Source organism: Colletes gigas, unplaced genomic scaffold (assembly GCF_013123115.1).
Source record: "Colletes gigas isolate AHSC1104 unplaced genomic scaffold, ASM1312311v1 Colletes_gigas_Sc00042, whole genome shotgun sequence".
In the NCBI taxonomy this organism is placed as follows: Eukaryota; Metazoa; Arthropoda; class Insecta; order Hymenoptera; family Colletidae; genus Colletes; species Colletes gigas.
In genome coordinates this window covers 690008-712866 of record NW_025106671.1, presented here as the reverse complement: position 1 = coordinate 712866, position 22859 = coordinate 690008, and the positions used below count along the sequence as shown (strand labels likewise).

Here is a 22859-nt window from a genome sequence, read left to right as displayed (position 1 = left end):
GAGGAAGGTTTTTCCTGCCAGTGAAAAGGGAGAAGAGTTTTTTTTATTCCCTTTAGCAAAGTGGTTTCGAACTCTGGTAACATTGTTGCATCGGTCACTCGAGGTTTACAATTTTTTCGTGAGTTTAAAATTTTTCAAAATTCACTAAATTCGCTAAAATGTGAATTTTTCGTGTACTCAAAATTGGGATTGCATATTACGCGAAACCTTGGCAGACAGTGTACGATTCCAGAGTTACGAGTTAATCATAGCACACTTAACTGGAACTAGAACTCTAGACAGTTAAGAAGAAGTTATTTTTAGTAAAACTAGTCGAATTGATATTTAAGAAATATCTAATAATAGAATATTTTTTTATTTATTGATTTATTGCTTCCATGTTGTGGAATTATTTTCGAATAAATAAAACAAAAATAAAATTCAATATTTTTAGTTATTTTTGCAAAAATTATTGGTGTAAAAAAAACATAACACGAAATAGAAATTTGTCAATAAAATTGTAGAATCATTTTGACATTGTATTGGTACAAATAGACAGAAAATTTTTTTGATTTTGAATAAATAAAACAAAAATAAAATTCATTATTTTCAGTTATTTTTGCAAAAATTTATATCATAATTGCTGTAAAAAAATATAACACAAAATAGAAATTATAAAATAAAATTGTAAAACCATTCATTTTGATTTGTTTTGATACAAGTAGATTCGAAATTCTTTTGATTTTGAAGAAATAAAAAAAAAATAAAATTCATTATTTTCAGTTATTTTTGCAAAATTTATTACGTAATTACTATAAAAAAACAACACAAAATAAAAATTATAAAATAAAATTGAAAATCCAATCAATTTGAGGTAGTTTTATAAAAGTTATATTTTAGTCATTTTGACTCAAGTTGTACAGCAAGATAATCGTAAATAAAAATGTGTAACTTTGTTGGACCATTTCACAGAATTTTTTATGTACTCAAAATGCGCGTGCAAATCACAGGAAACCTTGAAAGACAGTATTCAGGGTTAATAAAAGCACGTGATATGTTGTTGTTAAATGTGTAGAATATTGCGAGAGTTGTACGAAACTTGGTTGAACCGATTGGCGAATAAAATACGATGCAATCTTTCTATGTTCGACGGTGTTGTTGGTCGATCCACCAAGAATAGGTTTTTACGAGTGACGGTGGAACACAGAATAGTGTTGCCCCGGTATCTCAAGAGCGTCGACGAATTATTTACTTCTTAGACGGAAATAGAACGACGGGGAATTTATTTATCCACTGTCCCTGCGCCCGGCATCCAACGAAAATATAATTTCCTACGGAAAGTCGATTGTTTGCCTCTTCCATTTCGTTCATGTTTACGGCGGCCTGATTCTCGAAAACTAAAGCTCTTAGAATACGCTTCCTCGTAACTGCTCATTTCGTCGTCAAAGAGTTTCTGTCGTTTTCTGGATTATTCTGGGGTAAAAGGTTACTCGAAGGTTAATAAATTGTTACAATCCTTAGTTGGGTTGGGAAAAGTACCCGGGCCATTGTTTAGTTCCTGCAAACTTAATAATGGGTTCAGTTTTGTCACGTTGATATTATACAGGGCGTGTCAAATTATGTGGTCAGGCTTTGGTAAAATCTGTGAGTACACAGAAATGATGATGATAATGATGATGTTAAATGAGGATTTTTTGAGGATTAAATATTAGCAGCAGAAATGATGGAAGTAAGTTTAGAGTTAATAAAACGATTAATGTTACTAGTGATATGTAATATACTTTTTTAGTTCAGTTAAGTTCAGTCAAGTATTGGGTAGATGGTAATTTAAGTTAAGTTCAGTTGAGTATTGTTATGAAGTTGAAGTTCAGTCAAGTTCAGTCAAGTATTCGATATCAAGTTGAAGTTAAATTCAGTCATGTATTCGATATCAAGTTGAAGTCAAGTTCAGCCAAGTATTGGATATCAAGTTGAAGTTCAGTCAAGTTCAATCAAGTACTCGATATCAAGTTGAAGTCAAGTTCAGTCAAGTATTCGATGCCAAGTTGAAGTTAAATTGAGTTAAGGATTGATAAGAAGTTGAAGTTCAGTCAAGTTCAATCAAGTACTCAATATCAAGTTGAAGTTAAGTTCAGTCAAGCCGATATCAAGTTAAAGTTAAGTTGAGTTAAGTATTGATATGATTTTGAAGTTCAGCCAAGTACTCGATATCAAGTTGGAGTCAAGTTCAATCAAGTTCAAGTCAAGTACTCGATATCAAGTTGAAGTCAAGTTCAAGTCAAGTACTCGATACCAAGTTGAAGTCAAGTTCAATCAAGTTCAAGTCAAGTACTCGATACCAAGTTGAAGTTAAATTGAGTTAAGGATTGATAAGAAGTTGAAGTTCAGTCAAGTTCAATCAAGTACTCAATATCAAGTTGAAGTTAAGTTCAGTCAAGACGATATCAAGTTAAAGTTAAGTTGAGTTAAGTATTGATATGATTTTGAAGTTCAGCCAAGTACTCGATATCAAGTTGGAGTCAAGTTCAATCAAGTTCAAGTCAAGTACTCGATATCAAGTTGAAGTCGAGTTCAATCAAGTTCAAGCCAAGTACTCGATACCAAGTTGAAGTCAAGTTCAATCAAGTTCAAGTCAAGTACTCGATATCAAGTTGAAGTTAAATTGAGTTAAGGATTGATAAGAAGTTGAAGTTCAGTCAAGTTCAATCAAGTACTCAATATCAAGTTGAAGTTAAGTTCAGTCAAGTCGATATCAAGTTAAAGTTAAGTTGAGTTAAGTATTGATATGATTTTGAAGTTCAGCCAAGTACTCGATATCAAGTTGGAGTCAAGTTCAATCAAGTTCAAGTCAAGTACTCGATACCAAGTTGAAGTCGAGTTCAATCAAGTTCAAGTCAAGTACTCGATATCAAGTTGAAGCCAAGTTCAAGTCAAGTGCTCGAGGTCAAGTTAAGTTAAGTTCAGTCAAGTACTCTATAGCAAGTTGAAGTTAAGTTCAGTCAAGTTCAGTCAAGTACTCGATATCAAGTTGAAGTTAAGTTCAGTCAAGTTCAGTCAAGTAATGATATGAAGTTGAAGTACACTTAAGTATTTGATATCAAATTGAAGTTAAGTTCAGTTAAATATTGCTATAAAGTTGAAGTTCAGTCAAGTATTGGATACCAAGTTGAAGTCAAGTTCAATTCAGAGATAATAGAAGTAAATTTAGAATGAATAAAAAGAGTAATATTATAGCATCTGATACATTTTTCTGGTAAAAATGAGTTGGTATACGGTCTCTTATGTGTAGCTTTTAATTATGTGTAGAATAACCCGGCTCTGAATTCCTCAAATTCGTGAGCTTCCGCGTAAGGTCGTATTTGGGCTTATTTTCATCAGGATGACCACACCATTCCATTAATAATAGAGGAAGAGTGGCATAATTGGGATACTGTTCGTAACTTGGTATACCTAAGCATCTAAAAAAACTATTAAAGTTACCTAATTTAACGCCCTTCAAATAATTGATTTAAGTTAATTTTGTATTAATAATTTTTCATTTTTCACCTTTCTATGTATCAAAACATTAATTTTGTTTTTTCTATTCTATAGTTTCTTATATTAAATATCCTCATTCTCTAAAACTAGACTAGAGTTATTACTATATAGGAATCCTTTAGCACAAATAAACCTAATAAAAAATGGGTTCAGTGTTGTAATTGTCAGGATTAGGCACTGATCAAAATTATTTATACAGAATGTTTGGCCATCCTGGGAAAAATTGTAATGAGAGATTCTAGAGGCCAAAATAGGACGAAAATCAAGAATACCAATTTGTTGATCGAGTCATCGTTAAAAAGTTATTAACATTTAAAGTTCCACTCGTACTGAATTTTTTTCTCGAAAATGCGCAGGATTTCGGAGGTATGTCAATTGACCAAAAATACTTCTAATTAACCCTTGCAACCGAAGATAATTTTTTTAGAACGATTTGAAATTTTTTAATTTTGTCGAAAAATTCCACAACTTCTCGAATTTTTTATTAAAAAATGAGTAGAATTTCGGGGGTATATCTATTCACCAAAAATCATTATAATTGACCCCCGCAATGGAAAATAATTTTTTTAGAATGATTTGAAACTTTTCAATTTCGCCGAAAAATTTGACCTCCTTCCTGAATTTTTTTCTCGTAAATGCGAAGGAATATGAGGGTATATGTGTTCACCAAAAATGATTGTAATGAACCCCAGGAACTGGAAATAATTTTTTTGGAACGATATGAAACTTTTCAATTACGCCTAAAAATTTAGGCGTCGATTTTTCTTAAATATTAGTTTTTTATTTTTAATAAATTTGTTTGACGTCCTACGGAAATGTTGTTCAATACTTTTTTGTAGGTACCCATGAACTCTACTTCCCCCCAAAATTTCATTAAAATATATTCAGTATTGTAGGAATTATGAACGTTTGAAAATTGGACCATTTTTACGGGGTTTTTCTCATTTTGCGGGGTCAAGAAATAACTTTTTCCATATTGTTACAATTTCTACATATTCTACACTAAAATACGCGTTGTTTGCCTTTTTAAACATTAAAATCCGTCCATCCGTTCAGAAGTTATGATGTTTTAAAAATTCACATGAAATATCGGGTAAACATTTCTGGCCACACATTATATTTTCATTCTAGAATTTTTTTCTTCTAAGTGCGTAGAATTACGGGGGCATGTCTAATGGTCAAAAATGCTTGTAATTGGGTCTAGTAACTAAATATAATTTTTTTAGTATGATTTGAAATTTTTTCATTTTGTCGAAAAATTTCACACTTTTTCGAATTTTTTTTTCGAAAGTGGGTAGGATTTCGAAGGTATGTCTAATGACCAAAAATACTTGTAATTGGGCCCAGTAACTAAATATAATTTTTGTAGAATGATTTGAAATTTTTTAATTTTATCGAAAAATTTCACACTTTTTCGAATTTTTTTTTCGAAAGTGGGTAGGAAATCGAGGTTATGTCTAATGACCAAAACTAATTACAATCGACCCCTACAACCGATAATAATTTTTTTAGAATGATTTGAAAATATTTTTTTCCAACGAAAAAGGGGACTACCCTTCATCGATTTTTCTTAAAAATTCGTATTTCATTTTTAGTAATTCTGTTTTACGCCCCACAGAAAAGTTATCTAATACTTCTTTGTAGGTACCCATGAGCTCTACTTAAGAAAAAAGTTTCATTAAAATACATTTCAATTTTAAATATATATTTTAAATCTTAAAAGCATATAATTATTTGATAGTTAACATTTAATCGTATATTGTGACGAGAAAATTTAAGCATTAAATTTCTTTTATAATTTTACAAATTTGCATAAAATGTACGGAGTGAGTGTTACCCCCAAAAAAATGAATCAAAAGTAGTTTTTTAAATATTTACAAAATTAACACATTCGTACAAAATACTCTATCATGTAAGAGTAATAATTTTGATGTAATCTTACTTTAAAGTTCAAGTGTTACAATTGTCTGGTCTACCCTACTAATATTGTCCAAATATATTAACAAAATATTTTATTTCATATTTGCCCAAATATTAACAAAACCAACACTTTCGTACAAAGCACTCAGTCCTGTAAATGCAATAGTTTCGATGTAATCTCATTCGAAAGTTCAACCGTGTTACATGCGTTACGACTCCGTGTATCGCGTGACGGAAAATGCAAGTCCTCCGCGCCACGGAATAAAACGACGGGTAGCAAAGCGTCGCGAGGGACCGCGGCGGCGCTAGATAGTAGGTGACAGGCAAATTTCCGACGTGACGTTAGAATGAGCGGCAGCGTTGCCCGACAATTGGCAATTAGCCGTTTCGGGCTGCTGGGTCAATTGGACCCACGCTTTCAGCTTGGATTCGCAAGTCCGGTCACGTCTTGCTGCGAAATTACTCGTTGGTACACGCACCGCCGGAGCTGTCCTCAACCGGGTAACTTGAATTGCTACGACCTATCGGGGGACAGATCCTCCATCGTGCTCGACCTTCGTCGCCCCGCGAGCGCTTCGAACCGGATTCGGAACTTGCGCGAAAGAATCGTCATCTCGACTGTCGGGGACACCGGGTCCTGGATAGGTTCCTGGAACGATAGAAACTCGGGTGTTGCGGCGTGTGCGGTGTCCCGATAGATCGTTAGAGTTCGAAGTTTGAAACCCCCAACCTGGGGACCACTGTGTTTCTCAGAATTTCTTTAAATCCTTAGCTTGCAATGACGTCTCAGAGATGTGATAGGTCTTCTGAGTCAAACCTTGGTGTAGCTTTTGACACCCACAGTTGGGCTAACATAGTCCAATTTGTTAAAGTTTCTACTCAAAATGGTAGCATTCTTACTGAAATGTTGACCACTGTGTCACTAGAGAAGATAGATACAATGCTAGGGAAGAAGTTAGAGCTGTAAAGCTGCGCATTTGTTCAGTTCGTTTGTGGTTGACTTGGCTAATGCGCGACAACAGAAATTTGTTCGGCGATGGCGAACAATGGGCGCGATTTTCGGCGGAAAAACGATGACGCAAAGCAAGTGGTATAATGTCAGGCGTCAAGCCAGACAATGAACGACGTACACGCGGCCATAAGGCCTGCGCGCTACGTTCTTACTGCCACTTGTTGGAGCACTGCCATATGTCGTTTCGCGGGCGTGCACACGCCGGAGCCGCCACGGCGGTGCCTAGCTTTGTTCGTGTTCGTGTACAGTTTCGAACAAAACCACGACAGCCGACCGCTGCGTGCAATGATTAACCGACGCGGTGTGAATGTCTTCTTCCCTTGGCTACGTTGATGAGACAATCGATCCGCCAAAACTTGCTACTGGCTGCATTTTAAGCGAGGTATAGTGAGCAAACTTCGTATGGAATGCTTGACTGAACTTAACTGAACTTCAACTCTGTCAATGCTTGACTGAACTTAACTGAACTTCAACTCTGTCAATGCTTGACTGAAGTTAACTGAACCTTAACTTGATATGGAATATTTGACTGAACTTGGTTGAACTTGACATGACTTGGCTTGAGTTTGACTTGACTTGACTTGGCTTTGACTTAACTTTGACTTGACCTAACCCAGACCTGACCTGACTTTGACTTGACCTAACCCAGACCTGACCTGACTTTGACTTGACCTAACCCAGACCTGACCTGACTTTGACTTGACCTAACCCAGACCTGACCTGACTTTGACTTGACCTAACCCAGACCTGACCTGACTTTGACTTGACTTAACCCAGACCTGACCTGACTTTGACTTGACCTAACCCAGACCTGACCTGACTTTGACTTGACTTAACCCAGACCTGACCTGACGTTGACTTGACATAATCCAGACCTGACCTGACTTTGACTTGACTTAACCCAGACCTGACCTGACGTTGACTTGACATAATCCAGACCTGACCTGACTTTGACTTGACTTTGACTTGACCTAACCCAGACCTGACCTGACTTTGACTTGACTTTGACTTGACCTAACCCAGACCTGACCTGACGTTGACTTGACTTTGACTTGACTTTGATTTAACTTTGACTTGACTTGACTGAACTTCAATTTCAATTTTACATTCCTCAAACAACATGAATTACCATTTGTCAACCGAACAAACACATTCACAGCCTTCTCATTCACACAGTAGTTCTAATAAAGCTAGCATAGTGATATATGGAAAAATAATAAATAGAATAAATATAAATAGTCCTACAATTTGTCAATCAGTCAAACAATCACATTAATACAAAGGTATTGAATAATCGTCGAACATGAAATCACGTTATAACTGTGCCAAGATATAAAACTGGTTGTGAAGGATTCCGTTGGTAGGATGACCTGATAAAAAGTGTAAATTTATTTTGATTGGCCGGTTCGTAGAGACACGGTGATAATCCCATCTTTGATCGCCCCGGTGGCGTCGGTTTTGAAAAGACGGACAGGAAATTCGATTGGTCTCGACGCGAACGTGGCTTCCCCGAAGCAGCCGTGGAAGTATTCCTCGCACGCTCTATCAATATCCGTTGCGTTCCGAGTAGGTAGAGACGGCTGCACCAGGACCCGCTGCGAGATAAACGATTACGAGCGGAACGTGAGACCCGCGAAGGTCAAGGTAAATTCTACGAGCCATGCCAAGAAATTTCCCGGTTACTTCCAGTCCTTATTGTTCTTGGCAACTTGGCGAATCCGCTGATTATCTCTACCAGGTATCTCGTCCCACGTCGAAAAGCACACACGAGCCTTCATAAAAACCCGGGTCATTCGATAAAAATTATTACAGCCGCTTTCTCACGACCTCCAACGCGAGCAATTCATTATTTTCCAAGATAGCTTCATTATTAGGTAGCAAAAAGATTTATAGCGTTTTCAAAAACAACAGGACACAGTGTATATCAATTTTCCATATTTACTGGGAAAAATGTTAATGGAGGATTCTAGGGGCCAAAATAAGACGAAAATCAAGAATAGTAATTTTTTAATTGAGGCTTCGTTAAAAAGTTATTAACGTTTAAAGTTGTCCCTGTGAAACGGGAACCGTGCACGCTGCACACTTCAACTTTAAATGTTAATAACTTTTTAACGAAGCCTCCATCAACAAATTACTATTCTTCATTTTCGGCTTATTTTGGCCTCTAGAATCTCCCATTAAAATTTTTTCCCAGATATATCATATACTTTCATACCACATTAATACATGCCATTCCATTAAAAAAATTGAACCTCACCGTCATTTCTCACAAAATAACTTAAATATGCAAAATTGATATAAACTGTCTTATTAATTACAAAAAACTATAAAACTTTTTCCTCTTTCACTTTTTTCCAATCGCAATAGTTTTAGAAAAAGTAGCTGATTGGTAATAATGTGGTCACCCTGTATGTCTTGAAACGTGAAAAAATATGACCCATAACATTTGTTTCTTATTATAAAGTACGAGTAAAATATTCAAGGTTATTTCATTCACCCTGTACGTGGCTCTTTAATCGATGCGACTATTTTTAAATCCTCCGTTCGTCGCTTAGTTAACAATGAGGTAATCCATCGCCAGTGATCGAACTTGTACGAAGAGTTATGCGATTTGAAAGGCCAGTGCTCGGTTGCGTGCGAAGTTCTGATTCGATTTTTAGTTCGCGGGTCAAAGGTCGTGAGACAGCGTAGGGTGTGGTTAGAAGGAGAATATTATTATTACTGAATAATACATTTCAACAGGCAGTGCCTTTTTAATAAACTTATACAGCTAAAACAGAACACAAAATTCTAAAATAATAGAAAAATATAGCTATAAACATGTAAATACAAAAATAACTATTATACATGTATTTAATTATTATTGAATAATACATTTTAATGGACAATGTAAGGCTCGTTAGATATTCCTTTTGAGGCCACGGGTACATTAAAAAGATCTATTCAATCCATACGTGTATTGTAGAACGCAGAAATGCGATTTATTGGGTCATATATCGTAGAAATTATATCGCTAATTCAAATGTTGGCGCCATATTGTTGGCGTAGCTTTTCGCGGGATCCGTTAAGGTTAAGGTTGGGTTAGACGCGCGTCGACAAAGCGAGAGCAGAGCGTCGTTACGGCTAACAAAGAGTGGTTAACAGTCTCGTTATGGTTAATAAATCCAGTGAAGCGGAAAGAATACTACAATATACTGTGTTTTGATTTACATGGAAGAACATGGAAACTATTTCTCAAATATCTGAACGGTGTGTAGAAATTTACGAATGCCAACAACGACAATTTATGCTGTTACTAATTTCAACGAAAAGGTGTAATCGAGGATTATTCTTCTCTTTTTAAGAGTGGCCAGCGTTTCCAGAAAAGGTGTATAATTGCGATGTGTGAGCCTTTGAAAGTAATTCGCGTGCAAAAGTCTTGAACGAGTCCTCGATGAGAGAGCATGGCGTCGTTACGGTAAGAGAGTCGTTGTAATTAATAAATCTAGTGAAGCAGAAAGAATACTGCGATATTCTGTATTTTACAATGTTGGAGAGTCTGTTTCTTACATGTCTGAATGGTGTGTAGAAGTTTACTATTCACTAATTCGAACGAAAAAGTAGTATCGAGGGTTTTGAGGTTATTCAGACGAAGCTTTCCCAACAAACGTGCATAATTACAATGCAGGAATGTTTAAAAGTAATTCTTAAGCAAAAATCTTGATGTGTGCGAATGAATTGACGCTTGTAGGTTACTTTTCGGTTTTTGAGGTTATCCAGACGAAGCATTTCGAACAAACGTGCATAATTACAACGTAGGAAGTTTTAAAAGTAATTCTTAAGCAAAAATATTAGTGTATGCGATTTGAATTGACGCTTGTAGGTTATCCTTTGGTTTTTGAGGTTATCCAGACGAAGCTTTCCCAACAAAGGTGCATAATTACGACATAGGAATTTTTAAAAGTAATTCCCGAGCAAAAATCTCATCGTATATGATTTGAATTGACGCTTGTAGGTTACTCTTATGATTTTGAGGTTATCCGGACGAAGCTTTCCCAACAAACGTGCATAATTACAATGCAGGAATGTTTAAAAGTAATTCTTAATCAAAAATCTTGATGTGTGCGAATGAATTGATGCTTGTAGGTTACTTTTCGGTTTTTGAGGTTATCCAGACGAAGCATTTCGAACAAACGTGCATAATTACAACGTAGGAAGTTTTAAAAGTAATTCTTAAGCAAAAATATTAGTGTATGCGATTTGAATTGACGCGTGTAGGTTATCCTTTGGTTTTTGAGGTTATCCAAACGAAGCTTTCCCAACAAAAGTGCATAATTACGACATAGGAATTTTTAAAAGTAATTCCCGAGCAAAAATCTCATCGTATATGATTTGAATTGACGCTTGTAGGTTACTCTTATGATTTTGAGGTTATCCGGACGAAGCTATCCCAACAAACGTGCATAATTACAATGCAGGAATGTTTAAAAGTAATTCTTAAGCAAAAATCTTGATGTGTGCGAATGAATTGATGCTTGTAGGTTACTTTTCGGTTTTTGAGGTTATCCAGACGAAGCATTTCGAACAAACGTGCATAATTACAACGTAGGAAGTTTTAAAAGTAATTCTTAAGCAAAAATATTAGTGTATGCGATTTGAATTGACGCTTGTAGGTTATCCTTTGGTTTTTGAGGTTATCCAGACGAAGCTTTCCCAACAAAGGTGCATAATTACGACATAGGAATTTTTAAAAGTAATTCCCGAGCAAAAATCTCATCGTATATGATTTGAATTGACGCTTGTAGGTTACTCTTATGATTTTGAGGTTATCCGGACGAAGCTTTCCCAACAAACGTGCATAATTACAATGCAGGAATGTTTAAAAGTAATTCTTAATCAAAAATCTTGATGTGTGCGAATGAATTGATGCTTGTAGGTTACTTTTCGGTTTTTGAGGTTATCCAGACGAAGCATTTCGAACAAACGTGCATAATTACAACGTAGGAAGTTTTAAAAGTAATTCTTAAGCAAAAATATTAGTGTTTGCGATATGAATTGACGCTTGTAGGTTATCCTTTGGTTTTTGAGGTTATCCAGACGAAGCTTTCCCAACAAAGGTGCATAATTACGACATAGGAATTTTTAAAAGTAATTCCCGAGCAAAAATCTCATCGTATATGATTTGAATTGACGCTTGTAGGTTACTCTTATGATTTTGAGGTTATCCGGACGAAGCTATCCCAACAAACGTGCATAATTACAATGCAGGAATGTTTAAAAGTAATTCTTAATCAAAAATCTTGATGTGTGCGAATGAATTGATGCTTGTAGGTTACTTTTCGGTTTTTGAGGTTATCCAGACGAAGCATTTCGAACAAACGTGCATAATTACAACGTAGGAAGTTTTAAAAGTAATTCTTAAGCAAAAATATTAGTGTTTGCGATATGAATTGACGCTTGTAGGTTATCCTTTGGTTTTTGAGGTTATCCAGACGAAGCTTTCCCAACAAAGGTGCATAATTACGATATAGGAATTTTTAAAAGTAATTCCCGAGCAAAAATCTCATCGTATATGATTTGAATTGACGCTTGTAGGTTACTCTTATGATTTTGAGGTTATCCGGACGAAGCTTTCCCAACAAACGTGCATAATTACAATGCAGGAATGTTTAAAAGTAATTCTTAATCAAAAATCTTGATGTGTGCGAATGAATTGATGCTTGTAGGTTACTTTTCGGTTTTTGAGGTTATCCAGACGAAGCATTTCGAACAAACGTGCATAATTACAACGTAGGAAGTTTTAAAAGTAATTCTTAAGCAAAAATATTAGTGTATGCGATTTGAATTGACGCTTGTAGGTTATCCTTTGGTTTTTGAGGTTATCCAGACGAAGCTTTCCCAACAAAGGTGCATAATTACGATATAGGAATTTTTAAAAGTAATTCCCGAACAAAAATCTCAGCGTATATGATTTGAATTGACGCTTGTAGGTTACTCTTATGATTTTGAGGTTATCCGGACGAAGCTTTCCCAACAAACGTTGCATAATTACAATGCAGGAATGTTTAAAAGTAATTCTTAAGCAAAAATCTTGATGTGTGCGAATGAATTGACGCTTGTAGGTTACTTTTCGGTTTTTGAGGTTATCCAGACGAAGCATTTCGAACAAACGTGCATAATTACAACGTAGGAAGTTTTAAAAGTAATTCTTAAGCAAAAATATTAGTGTATGCGATTTGAATTGACGCTTGTAGGTTATCCTTTGGTTTTTGAGGTTATCCAGACGAAGCTTTCCCAACAAAGGTGCATAATTACGACATAGGAATTTTTAAAAGTAATTCCCGAGCAAAAATCTCATCGTATATGATTTGAATTGACGCTTGTAGGTTACTCTTATGATTTTGAGGTTATCCGGACGAAGCTTTCCCAACAAACGTGCATAATTACAATGCAGGAATGTTTAAAAGTAATTCTTAATCAAAAATCTTGATGTGTGCGAATGAATTGACGCTTGTAGGTTACTTTTCGGTTTTTGAGGTTATCCAGACGAAGCATTTCGAACAAACGTGCATAATTACAACGTAGGAAGTTTTAAAAGTAATTCTTAAGCAAAAATATTAGTGTATGCGATTTGAATTGACGCTTGTAGGTTATCCTTTGGTTTTTGAGGTTATCCAGACGAAGCTTTCCCAACAAAGGTGCATAATTACGATATAGGAATTTTTAAAAGTAATTCCCGAACAAAAATCTCAGCGTATATGATTTGAATTGACGCTTGTAGGTTACTCTTATGATTTTGAGGTTATCCGGACGAAGCTTTCCCAACAAACGTGCATAATTACAATGCAGGAATGTTTAAAAGTAATTCTTAATCAAAAATCTTGATGTGTGCGAATGAATTGATGCTTGTAGGTTACTTTTCGGTTTTTGAGGTTATCCAGACGAAGCATTTCGAACAAACGTGCATAATTACAACGTAGGAAGTTTTAAAAGTAATTCTTAAGCAAAAATATTAGTGTTTGCGATATGAATTGACGCTTGTAGGTTATCCTTTGGTTTTTGAGGTTATCCAGACGGAGCTTTCCCAACAAAGGTGCATAATTACGACATAGGAATTTTTAAAAGTAATTCCCGAGCAAAAATCTCATCGTATATGATTTGAATTGACGCTTGTAGGTTACTCTTATGATTTTGAGGTTATCCGGACGAAGCTATCCCAACAAACGTGCATAATTACAATGCAGGAATGTTTAAAAGTAATTCGCGGGCAAAAATCTCGTATGCGATTTGAATTGACGCTTGTAGGTTACCGTCCGTTGAAAAAAGAGTTTACCGTAGCCAGGAGATACTTTTTTCTCTGAATCTGCTTCGGGCGGGAAGCGTGGAAGAAAAACGAGGCGGGTCTTAGACATGAAAAAGTGAAAAAGAAGAGGCCGCACTGTTTTGTGGGAAAAGGGTTGATGGACGGGGATTCGTGGTAGTGTCGGGCATACGGTGGCGGAAATTTAGCATAAAATTACATAAGAATGGCGGGTGGTTAACGAGACGCGAACCGGCTGGACGGGATGGCGGGATGCGCCGATTGTAATTCAAATCGCGACTTGGTATGTGGACGTGTACACTCTCTAGCAAGAGTTCTCGTCGTTCAGCCGTCGAACCAAAGATTTTCACTCTTGCTTTTGATCGTTTTATCTTAGTATGAAGTCAGATTCAAACCTTCTGATACAAAATTATATTTAAAAAATATAGATAACCCTCCTGCAACACTCTTATAACAAATTATAATTTATTTAATTAAAATTGCATTGAATTAAAATAATTTTTTTTTTTTTTGTGTTATACATAAAAATTAAGTTGCTTATGTAGAATTAAAAAAAAAAATATTTGTGGACTGTAACTCCCCTTTTTGTACTGGCTCTGGGTCTCATATAACACGGTTTCAAATAACACATTTTCTAGGAACTTATCTAGCATGTTATAGGAGGGTTACAAAATTAAATTAAAAAAAAAAATACAAAAATACATATTTAATTAGATGTATTATTTTTTATAGCCACGTTTTGGACCACTATGTCTTTTGTGGAGTTTCACAGTTTTGTAGGAGATACGTTCTTTGATGTTTGTAGGAAACACGACAGGACGTGTCCGCCGATTTCTGGCGAAAAAAGTGCCCGGAGTCGGTACAGGTTTCTTCGTTGCTCTTTCTTCGAACGCTTCCTTACCGCCAGCAGCTGTGCAAACATTCTACCTTATCCTCTTATGGCCAGCGAAGACGTCAAGTCTTCTCGAAGGAATTCGCGAAGTAAAATCGATCAAAGGTTGGACAGGGATTTTAAGAACAAAGTAACAGGTGGTGGTGGGAGTTTAGATAGGCTTCTGGAGATTTCTGAGATGTTCAATTATTGTGTAATAAGTCGGTTCGAGTGGACAGTGGTGACAGAATAGGAAACAAGATGGCGGCGAAAAAATATACAGTTACTGGGAAATGTTTTATTGCAGTATTAATACCTGTTTGTTTAAAGGTAAAATAAATTGTAAAAGGTGATGTTGATAATATTTGAAAATTTTTTGGGCATTGTGAATGGTTGTTAGGCGATCGCTTGGGGAGACTCGCGGCTCGAATTGTTCGGTAACTCGAGTACCCAGTTATCGATGAAGATAATTCTTGGTTCGGATAACAATAGAATGCATAGTCGAAGCTGCTGACGCCAGTAGTCGAAGAAACAAGACTGCTAAAATTAATTGAAGTAAAATACTTCGTTCAACAAAAGGGCCAGAGAAAATTAGTAGGTTTTTGAGTAAAGATTGACGTTCGAAACTGTCGTTTAACACTAGAATTACCGACAATTATAGTGTGTTTATATGTACCAAAGGAATTGAAACGATAGATACGCGAATAAATATATAATGCAATGGAAATAAGTGTTTATATATTCTCTTATAGAAAATTATGATAAATTTTCAAAAATTCAGTCGAGTATATTTTTTACTAGTTTTATTTAAAATTACTAATGGGTCATTTTGACTGGTTTGGTAGTTCTAGTGTTAAATTATCCAGAATAGCAAAATTAGGGCCTGAGAAGTTTTAAAGGTTGTTTAAATATTAGGAGGTATGAGGTATGGAAGAATAACTCTATTAATTATAATCTATTATGTAGGGTGTGGTGCAAATTGGAACTCAAAAAATTCGAGTAAGTGCTGAAATTTTTCGTCAAAATTGAAAACTTTCCAATCATTCTGGAAAAATTATTTTCGGTTGGAGGAGTCAATTATAATCATTTTTGGTGGGCAGACATACCCCCGAAATCCTACGCATTTTCGAGAAAAAAATTCGAGAAAATGTGAGATTTTTGGACAAAATTAAAAAATTTCAAATCGTTCTGGAAAAATTATTTTTAGTTGCTGGGGTCAATTACAATCATTTTTGGTGAGTAGGCATACCCCCGAAATCCTACACAGTTTTGAGAAAAAAATTGGAATAGGTGCCTAAATTTTTGGGCAAAAATGAAAAATTACGAATCGTTATAAAAAAATTATTTTCTGTTGTGTGGGTTAATTACAGTCATTTTTGGTCATTAGACATACCCTCGAAATCCTACGCACTTTCAAGAAAAAAATTCTTTACCGAAAATATAATTTATGGCCAGAAATGTAGCCTGAGAATTTTATGCGAATCTTTAAAATGTCGTAACTTCTGAACGTATTGAAGGATTTTAATTTTAAAAAATGCAAACGACGCGTATTTTAATCAAGAATACGTAGAAATCGCAAAAATTTTCGAAAACTTGGTTTCTAACCCCGTGAAATGAAAAAAAACCCCATAAAAACGGTTCAATTTTCAAACTACCATAACTCCTATAATAGTGAATATATTTCAATGAAATTTATTTCTGAAGTAGAGCTCATGGGTACCTACAAAAAAGTCCTAAACAAAATTTCCGTAGGACGTCAAACAAATTTATTAAAAATGGAAAAATTTTAGAAATAAGAAAAATTTTTCAGCAAAATTGAAAAGTTACAAATCATTCTAAAAAAATTACTTGTAGCTATAGGGATCAATTACAAGTATTTTTGGTCATTACACATACCCTCGAATTCCTACGCACTTTCGAGAAAAAAATTCAGAAAGTTACCTAAATTTTTTGGCGAAAATGAAAAGTTTCAAATCATTCTGAAAAAATTACTTTTACCTACAGGGGTAAATTACAATCATTTTTTATTATTACACATACCCTCGAATTCCTACGCACTTTCGAGAAAAAAATTCAGAAAGTTGCCTAAATTTTTTGGCGAAAACGAAAAGTTTCAAATCATTCTAAAAAAATTACTTGTAGCTATAAGAGTCATTTCCAAGCATTTGTGGTCATTACACATACCCTAAAATTCCTACCCATTTTCTAGAAAAAAATTCGAGAAGATATGAATTTATTCGACAAAATTAAAAAATTTCAAATCGTTCTAGAAAAATTATTTTTAGTTGCAGGGGTCTATTACAATCATTTTTGGTGAATAGGCATATTCCCGAAATCCTACTCATTTTCTAGAAAAAAAAATCTGTATCAAAACAGTAATTCCTGACCTTAAATGTTTCCCCAAAATTTCATGTGCATTTTTAAAATTTCGTAATTTCTGAACAGTTTGGAGGATTTTAATGCAAACAACGCGTATTTTGGTGAAGATCATTTAAAAATTCTTAGAATATTAAAAAAATTATTCTTCGATTCCATAAACTTAGAAAAACTCAAAAAAAATGGTCCAATTTCTCGTTGTTATCACTTCATACATAGATATATAGTAATCCAATTATACGTCATATTTGATTTTCCAGCATTGCCCCAATCCTCAATATTTCGAATAATCGTAATTCTACTGTACTTCAAAGATCGATTTTTGTATCATTCTTGCTGCAAATGAAATCCAACATTAACTCCGCTGACAACGATATTTTCTTAACGATTGTAATCTGACGTGAGAGATACGAAAAGATCTGTGTTGAGGGCAACAAACAACAGGTAGCGTAAGAGGATGACGAAGGGCGAGTGTGCCTGGCTGGGTCTGGCCTTGGAAAATTTGCATGCTAATGAGCCAACGGGCACACGTTTCATAGGCTCCTGCCCGTCCAATGAAGTTTCAATTTATTCATGACCGTCGCCTTTTTCACTCTCTGGCTCCATTATTAATTGTACCTGACGCGCTGGGTAGCCTGTCGAGGCTGCCGGGAACGGGAGAAAAATCGATGTAAAGGAACGTCGCCGCGGACTGATAATAAATTAGCGCCGCGGCTGAATATAATTTGGCACCTCTCGAGGCGAAATTGTGGGTCAACGACAGTTTGACTTGGACGACCTGTTGTTCCCCGTCGCCAGAGTTGGGCAAATTTTATTCGCGCTCGACGAATACGAATTTTAGAGTCGTTTAAAGCCATCCAAAAAATTAGAATCTATAAACGGAAGCCGAGTCCAACAATTTCATTTTTTTTTATCATAATTTGCCCGCTTCTATGTAACTGCAATGTAGCAATGCTCGGATAACTGAAAGAAACATTCGTTTCAATGAAATTTTTTAATCAATTTTTAAAATGGTTCTCGATATTTTTAGAAACAAGAGGAATGTATAACAGTTTAATAAATATAGTAAATATATTAAATTTAATAATATAATATAATATTATAATACAATATTATTAAATAGAGTAAATGTAGTAGTAAATAGAAATAACAGAGTATAATTAACAATAATTGCTAAAAAGACTTCATAAGAAATTTTTTAATCGATTTTTAGAATGGTTCTCGATGTTTTTAGAAACAAGAGAAATGTATAACAGTTTAATTTTGATTCACGATTTTTCTGGAACTTTCGAGTGTTTCGAGGATAAAGTGTGTGGCCTAGTTGCGTGGGGGACACCCGATAGGTGGCTCGTGCGCTGCCAGCGACCCGATTGCACGATACAGGTCAACAGTAAAGATCCTATAACACGATTCCAGAATTAACGATCGTTTAAAAGTCGCTTTTTCGAGAGTGTATCCCGTTCGCGGTCACGTTCGCCTGGGAAGTGACAGCGTGTCATCGTAATCCGGTAACGTTACACGCGAGTGTCGCGTTGCAAACTTATCGCGGCGTGGGGAAAAAGAAGAAACAGTCTCCGCTATGAAATTAACGCGCCTTGCGTAATCCCTCTAATCCGCTTTCGTTCCGCGAAAATGGTTACCATCATCGCCAAATAGACCCGTAAATTTTCGAGCGACACCTGTTTCTCCTACTTCAGTCGCTGATAAATCGCCAAAATCGTACACTGCATAATGAAAACATAAGAAGAAAAGGTAATGAAACTTATACAAATTTGTATGTTTCACATGTCGATAAATTTGAATTATCTCCTTAGAGATAGTTCTCTTGGGAAGCTATATATTTGGGGAAAATTTTAATGGGAGATTCTGGGGGCCAAAATAAGACGAAAATAAACAATAGTAATTTTTTGTTTGAGGCTCCGTTAAAAAGTTATTAACATTTAAAGTTGAAGTGTGCAGCGCGCGCGGTTCCCGTCTCACACGCGCAACTTTAAATGTTAATAACTTTTTAACAAAGCCTCAAACAAAAAATTACTATTCTTCATTTTCGTCTTATTTTGGACTCTAGAATCCCCCGTTAAAATTTTTCCCAGGATTGACCGAAATTAGGTACAAATAGTGGAATATCTCTATCAGAAAAAGTTCTCTACAAAAAGTACTTGATTTGGAAGAACACGCAATGTAATATAAATTTTGCCTGTGTAGGTTCAATGTTTGAAGAGATTTGTAGGAAGGATTTTACCATTGTCTTTTAATTGTATAATGAGAAAATCGCGTACGTGTGTATTTGTGTGGTAGCGAGGAGGGGTGAGGCGCGATTTTGAGTGAAAAATCGGTCGACCAGGGGGGCGGACCATGAGACAAATTTCGCGGCAGTCACTATCGCGGCAGTTCCCGGGCCATATTAACGTAATTCGCGGTAGCGTCGGGCTTTTTAATTAAAAGTACCGCGGCGCTATTATCTCACGAACTTATAATCGCGCCTATCCATCCCATCCCGGTTGCCAGCCCCGGTCCGAGCCCAGTCGGCTTTTATTCGCGAGACACAAGACCGTGGCGAGTAATAATTCAAATTTCTATGCTCCGGGGCGGCGGCACGCCATGGCGGGAAATAGAAAGGCCGGCCGCGACAAAGAACAAGACTGTCTCCATTTACCAAAGAATAACAGAACCTGCGCTAAACTTCGTGGCTCCTGGTCAGACGTTTAATTTTTAAACGCTTCCCCGGCGACCGCCATGTTTTAAAAGGACACGGCATTAAGACAGATCCTAAACTTGCCAACGTTTATTATTTACCCAAATACGTCACTGTTTCATCGAAATTATAAAAAATATTTTATAACGTCTGTTGGTTAAATGTGATGTTTTTTTTAGACTTTCTTGGGGAATTTTTTGTGAACAAACTGGAAGATCTTTTGCAGTCAAATTTACAAGGTTTATTTATACATGTTTCAATGATATTTTAAAAATTTTTTTGGACGAAAAAAAAAATAGTGACTCGATAGTTGTTTCCTTTTGTTGCAAACGCTTCTTCCATCTATCGAACCTTCCACAAAATCGGTTTACCAAGTCTAGTCAAACTTGTAGGCTTCAATCTTATCAAGCAATTTCTATAGAAACCTAGTTTTGCGCGTAGGACCGTTATCGTTCCGACTGGGTAAGGATTTCTCTCCAAACTGCTACCTCAAACTTGGAAGAATATAATTGTTTAGCATTCTCTGATAGTATTCGGTATTCAGTGTCGCGGTAAACGGAGCCAATACACCCAAGTCGTACCAAGAAATTCTGTTCAAACACTGTCGAGAAGACGATCCATCAGAAGTGAAATTTTAATTCTCAAAAAAAAAACACAAAATACACTTAGAATTACGAATTTTAGCAAGTATTAATTTAACATTTTATACTTAAATTTTTTCTTTACCTTTGTTATTATTTTTATTTACAATAATTTAGAAACTTTTATTCTGGTAATTCTTAATTGATCGATGAGAGTTTATTATACGAATTATTATATTTAGGGGTTGAGATAGCCCTCTACGAAGCGCCCATTTTGTTTTTCAAACAACACCAAACTTGACAGATAAATCAACAAATTAATTTCTATTTTTCTTTTTTGTTTTGAAATATTACTAGGAGTGAGAACAATGGCTCCAACGGTGGCAGTTTTCCATCCCCTAAAAAAAATTTTAATGGGAGATTCTAGAGGCCAAAATAAGACGAAAATGAAGAATAGTAATTTTTTCATTGAGGCTACGTTAAAAAGTTATTAACGTTTAAAGTTGAAGTGTGAAACGGGAACCGCGCGCGCTGCACACTTCAACTTTAAACGTTAATAACTTTTTAACGTAGCCTCAATCAAAAAATTACTATTCTTCATTTTCGTCTTATTTTGGCCCCTAGAATCTCCTCTTAAAATTTTTCTAGGGGTAATCGAGAACACCCTGTATAAATCGTCTGGTTTTTGAATTTTTATTCCCGTTATTTCCGTGGAAAATTGCATCGTGTTAACAGGAATAAAGCAAGTTTTTCGAGCAAATAGTGCACCGGGTGGGGAAGGCAGGATTCGCCCAAGGTCTGTTTGCCGGTGAATTAATTGGTTGGAAGAAGTCAGTTAAAACAGTTTAAGCTGTTAAGCACGGGTAAATTCAGCCATCTTGGCCGCGTGTATGCAAAACTCGAACACAGACGGCCCTCCCTCCGGCGCTGCCCTGTCTTTCTGTATTTTGCCACGTAGAAACTTGGATCGTTGAAGTTGCAGCTTTGCCTGCGACAAGTTGGATCGGCAAAGTTACCCCCTCGGAACGTCCTCGCTTCTACGGTTTAGCTATCGTCGACTTTCGTCTTGCTTCAGAGGCAGCACGTTCTGAGTCTGTCCCCCGTAGCCGTGCCGCGACGTCGGGAAACGAGAGAATTGTCCTGGAATTGTGCGTGGAAGACGTCGGGACAAAGGGAACGCTTCCGGCGACGAGGGTGCACCGTAGGAAAGTGGGCTCGAAAATTCCGGCAAGTTTTATCCGGTTTGTTTGCGCCACCCTTTAGCGACGTAATTCCCGGATAGGCGGACGATTTTTATTCCTGGGGATCGACGGGATCGTTAACGGGGAATCCGGAAAACCTCGTTTTATTTATTTATGATTTTTTAATTCGATGCATTTATTTTTACTTAATATTTATTCCATCGTCTGGTGCTTCCACGCTGATGGGCAATATTATAATTTTATGGGGAGTTAAATTGCATGAAATTTTATATTGATTTATATTATAAATTGTATTAATTGTAGTCAATTATAAATACATGGATTTATTGTTGTTGGACTTATGCGTCCAATAACATTTTTCTAGGAAGGGTTAATGAGTCATTTTTTATGTAAATATTGCAAGATTTTTTTGCTCATTAAATGGCATGAAATTTTAAGCAAACACTATAATATTACAATATAGTAAATACTATAATATTAAATATAGTAAATATATTAAATTTAATAATATAATATAATATTATAATATTATATTATTAAATAGAGTATATATAATTGCGAAAAAGACTTCATAAAAAAGAATTTCGTTTTCATTCATACCAAACAACTTTACATAATGCACAAAGTTTCTAGAAAAATTCGTATCCAACGGAAAAAAGGAATTCCACGTTCATTTAATAATCGCATTCGATGCGCCGTAGGTAACAGTGCTCGAATAATGGAGATAATAAGTTGTTGCGTAGGCGTGTTTCACGCATCTATCATTCACTCGAAAGCGCGTATAAACGCGATTCAGAAGGAAGTTCGCGACGACTCGCGTAATTAATTCCCGCCAGTCGGGGAATTTCAACCGCTGAAAATGCACGTACGTTCTCTCCCGCGTTCCTCGCGAGCATGTTTAATGTATCTGGCTTCCGGTCGGGTTTCCAGGGCCCCGGGAGTTTTCCACATTTCGCTTTTTTATTGTTCCTCGATACACGTGTTCACGTACGCGCGATCTCCTGGTTCTTGTTACGGACACGTTCGCCGGCGGACGTGGCCGCGCAGTTTCGTTGATAAAACACGCGCGCCACGCTAGAAATTTCGGCGACCAGCACCTGTTACGCCTGTAACGGCGCGACACCGAGCGTCACAACGCTTTCAGTTGGGTGCAACCGACAACGCTCCCGCTGTCCAACTAAACCGTAATGCGACCTATCTTCTGCTTGAATCGTTCCAGTCAACCTTGTCGTCAAAGCAAAATTTTCTCAATTTTTTTTACGTGAAAATATTCTCTTAAAATGAAAAATAAATATGCATTAAATTGGATTTTAAAAGAAATTTACATTTAATTAGATTTGGGTAAAATTATTTTCTCAAAATGAAATATAAATATACATTTTGAAA

The 22859-nt window shown here is 35.9% G+C and overlaps 1 protein-coding gene across 12 annotated transcripts in view; it reads left to right on the top strand.

Moving 5' to 3' along the window:
* Positions 1-22859, top strand: part of LOC122402964 (polypyrimidine tract-binding protein 2) — a 548137-nt gene that overhangs the window by 99165 nt on the left and 426113 nt on the right. For 2 of the 12 annotated variants that reach the window (XM_043406196.1, XM_043406190.1), the window contains exons 1-2: positions 9682-9697; positions 9793-9905. The exons of 8 other annotated variants lie outside the window; for them this stretch is intronic. In XM_043406196.1, coding sequence (XP_043262131.1) covers positions 9882-9905 — 24 coding nt within the window. In that variant the 5' untranslated portion in view covers positions 9682-9697; positions 9793-9881. Of the gene's footprint in view, positions 1-9681; positions 9906-22585; positions 22658-22859 lie in introns of those variants that run through there. 2 more of the 12 variants (XM_043406195.1, XM_043406193.1) reach the window with 2 other exon arrangements.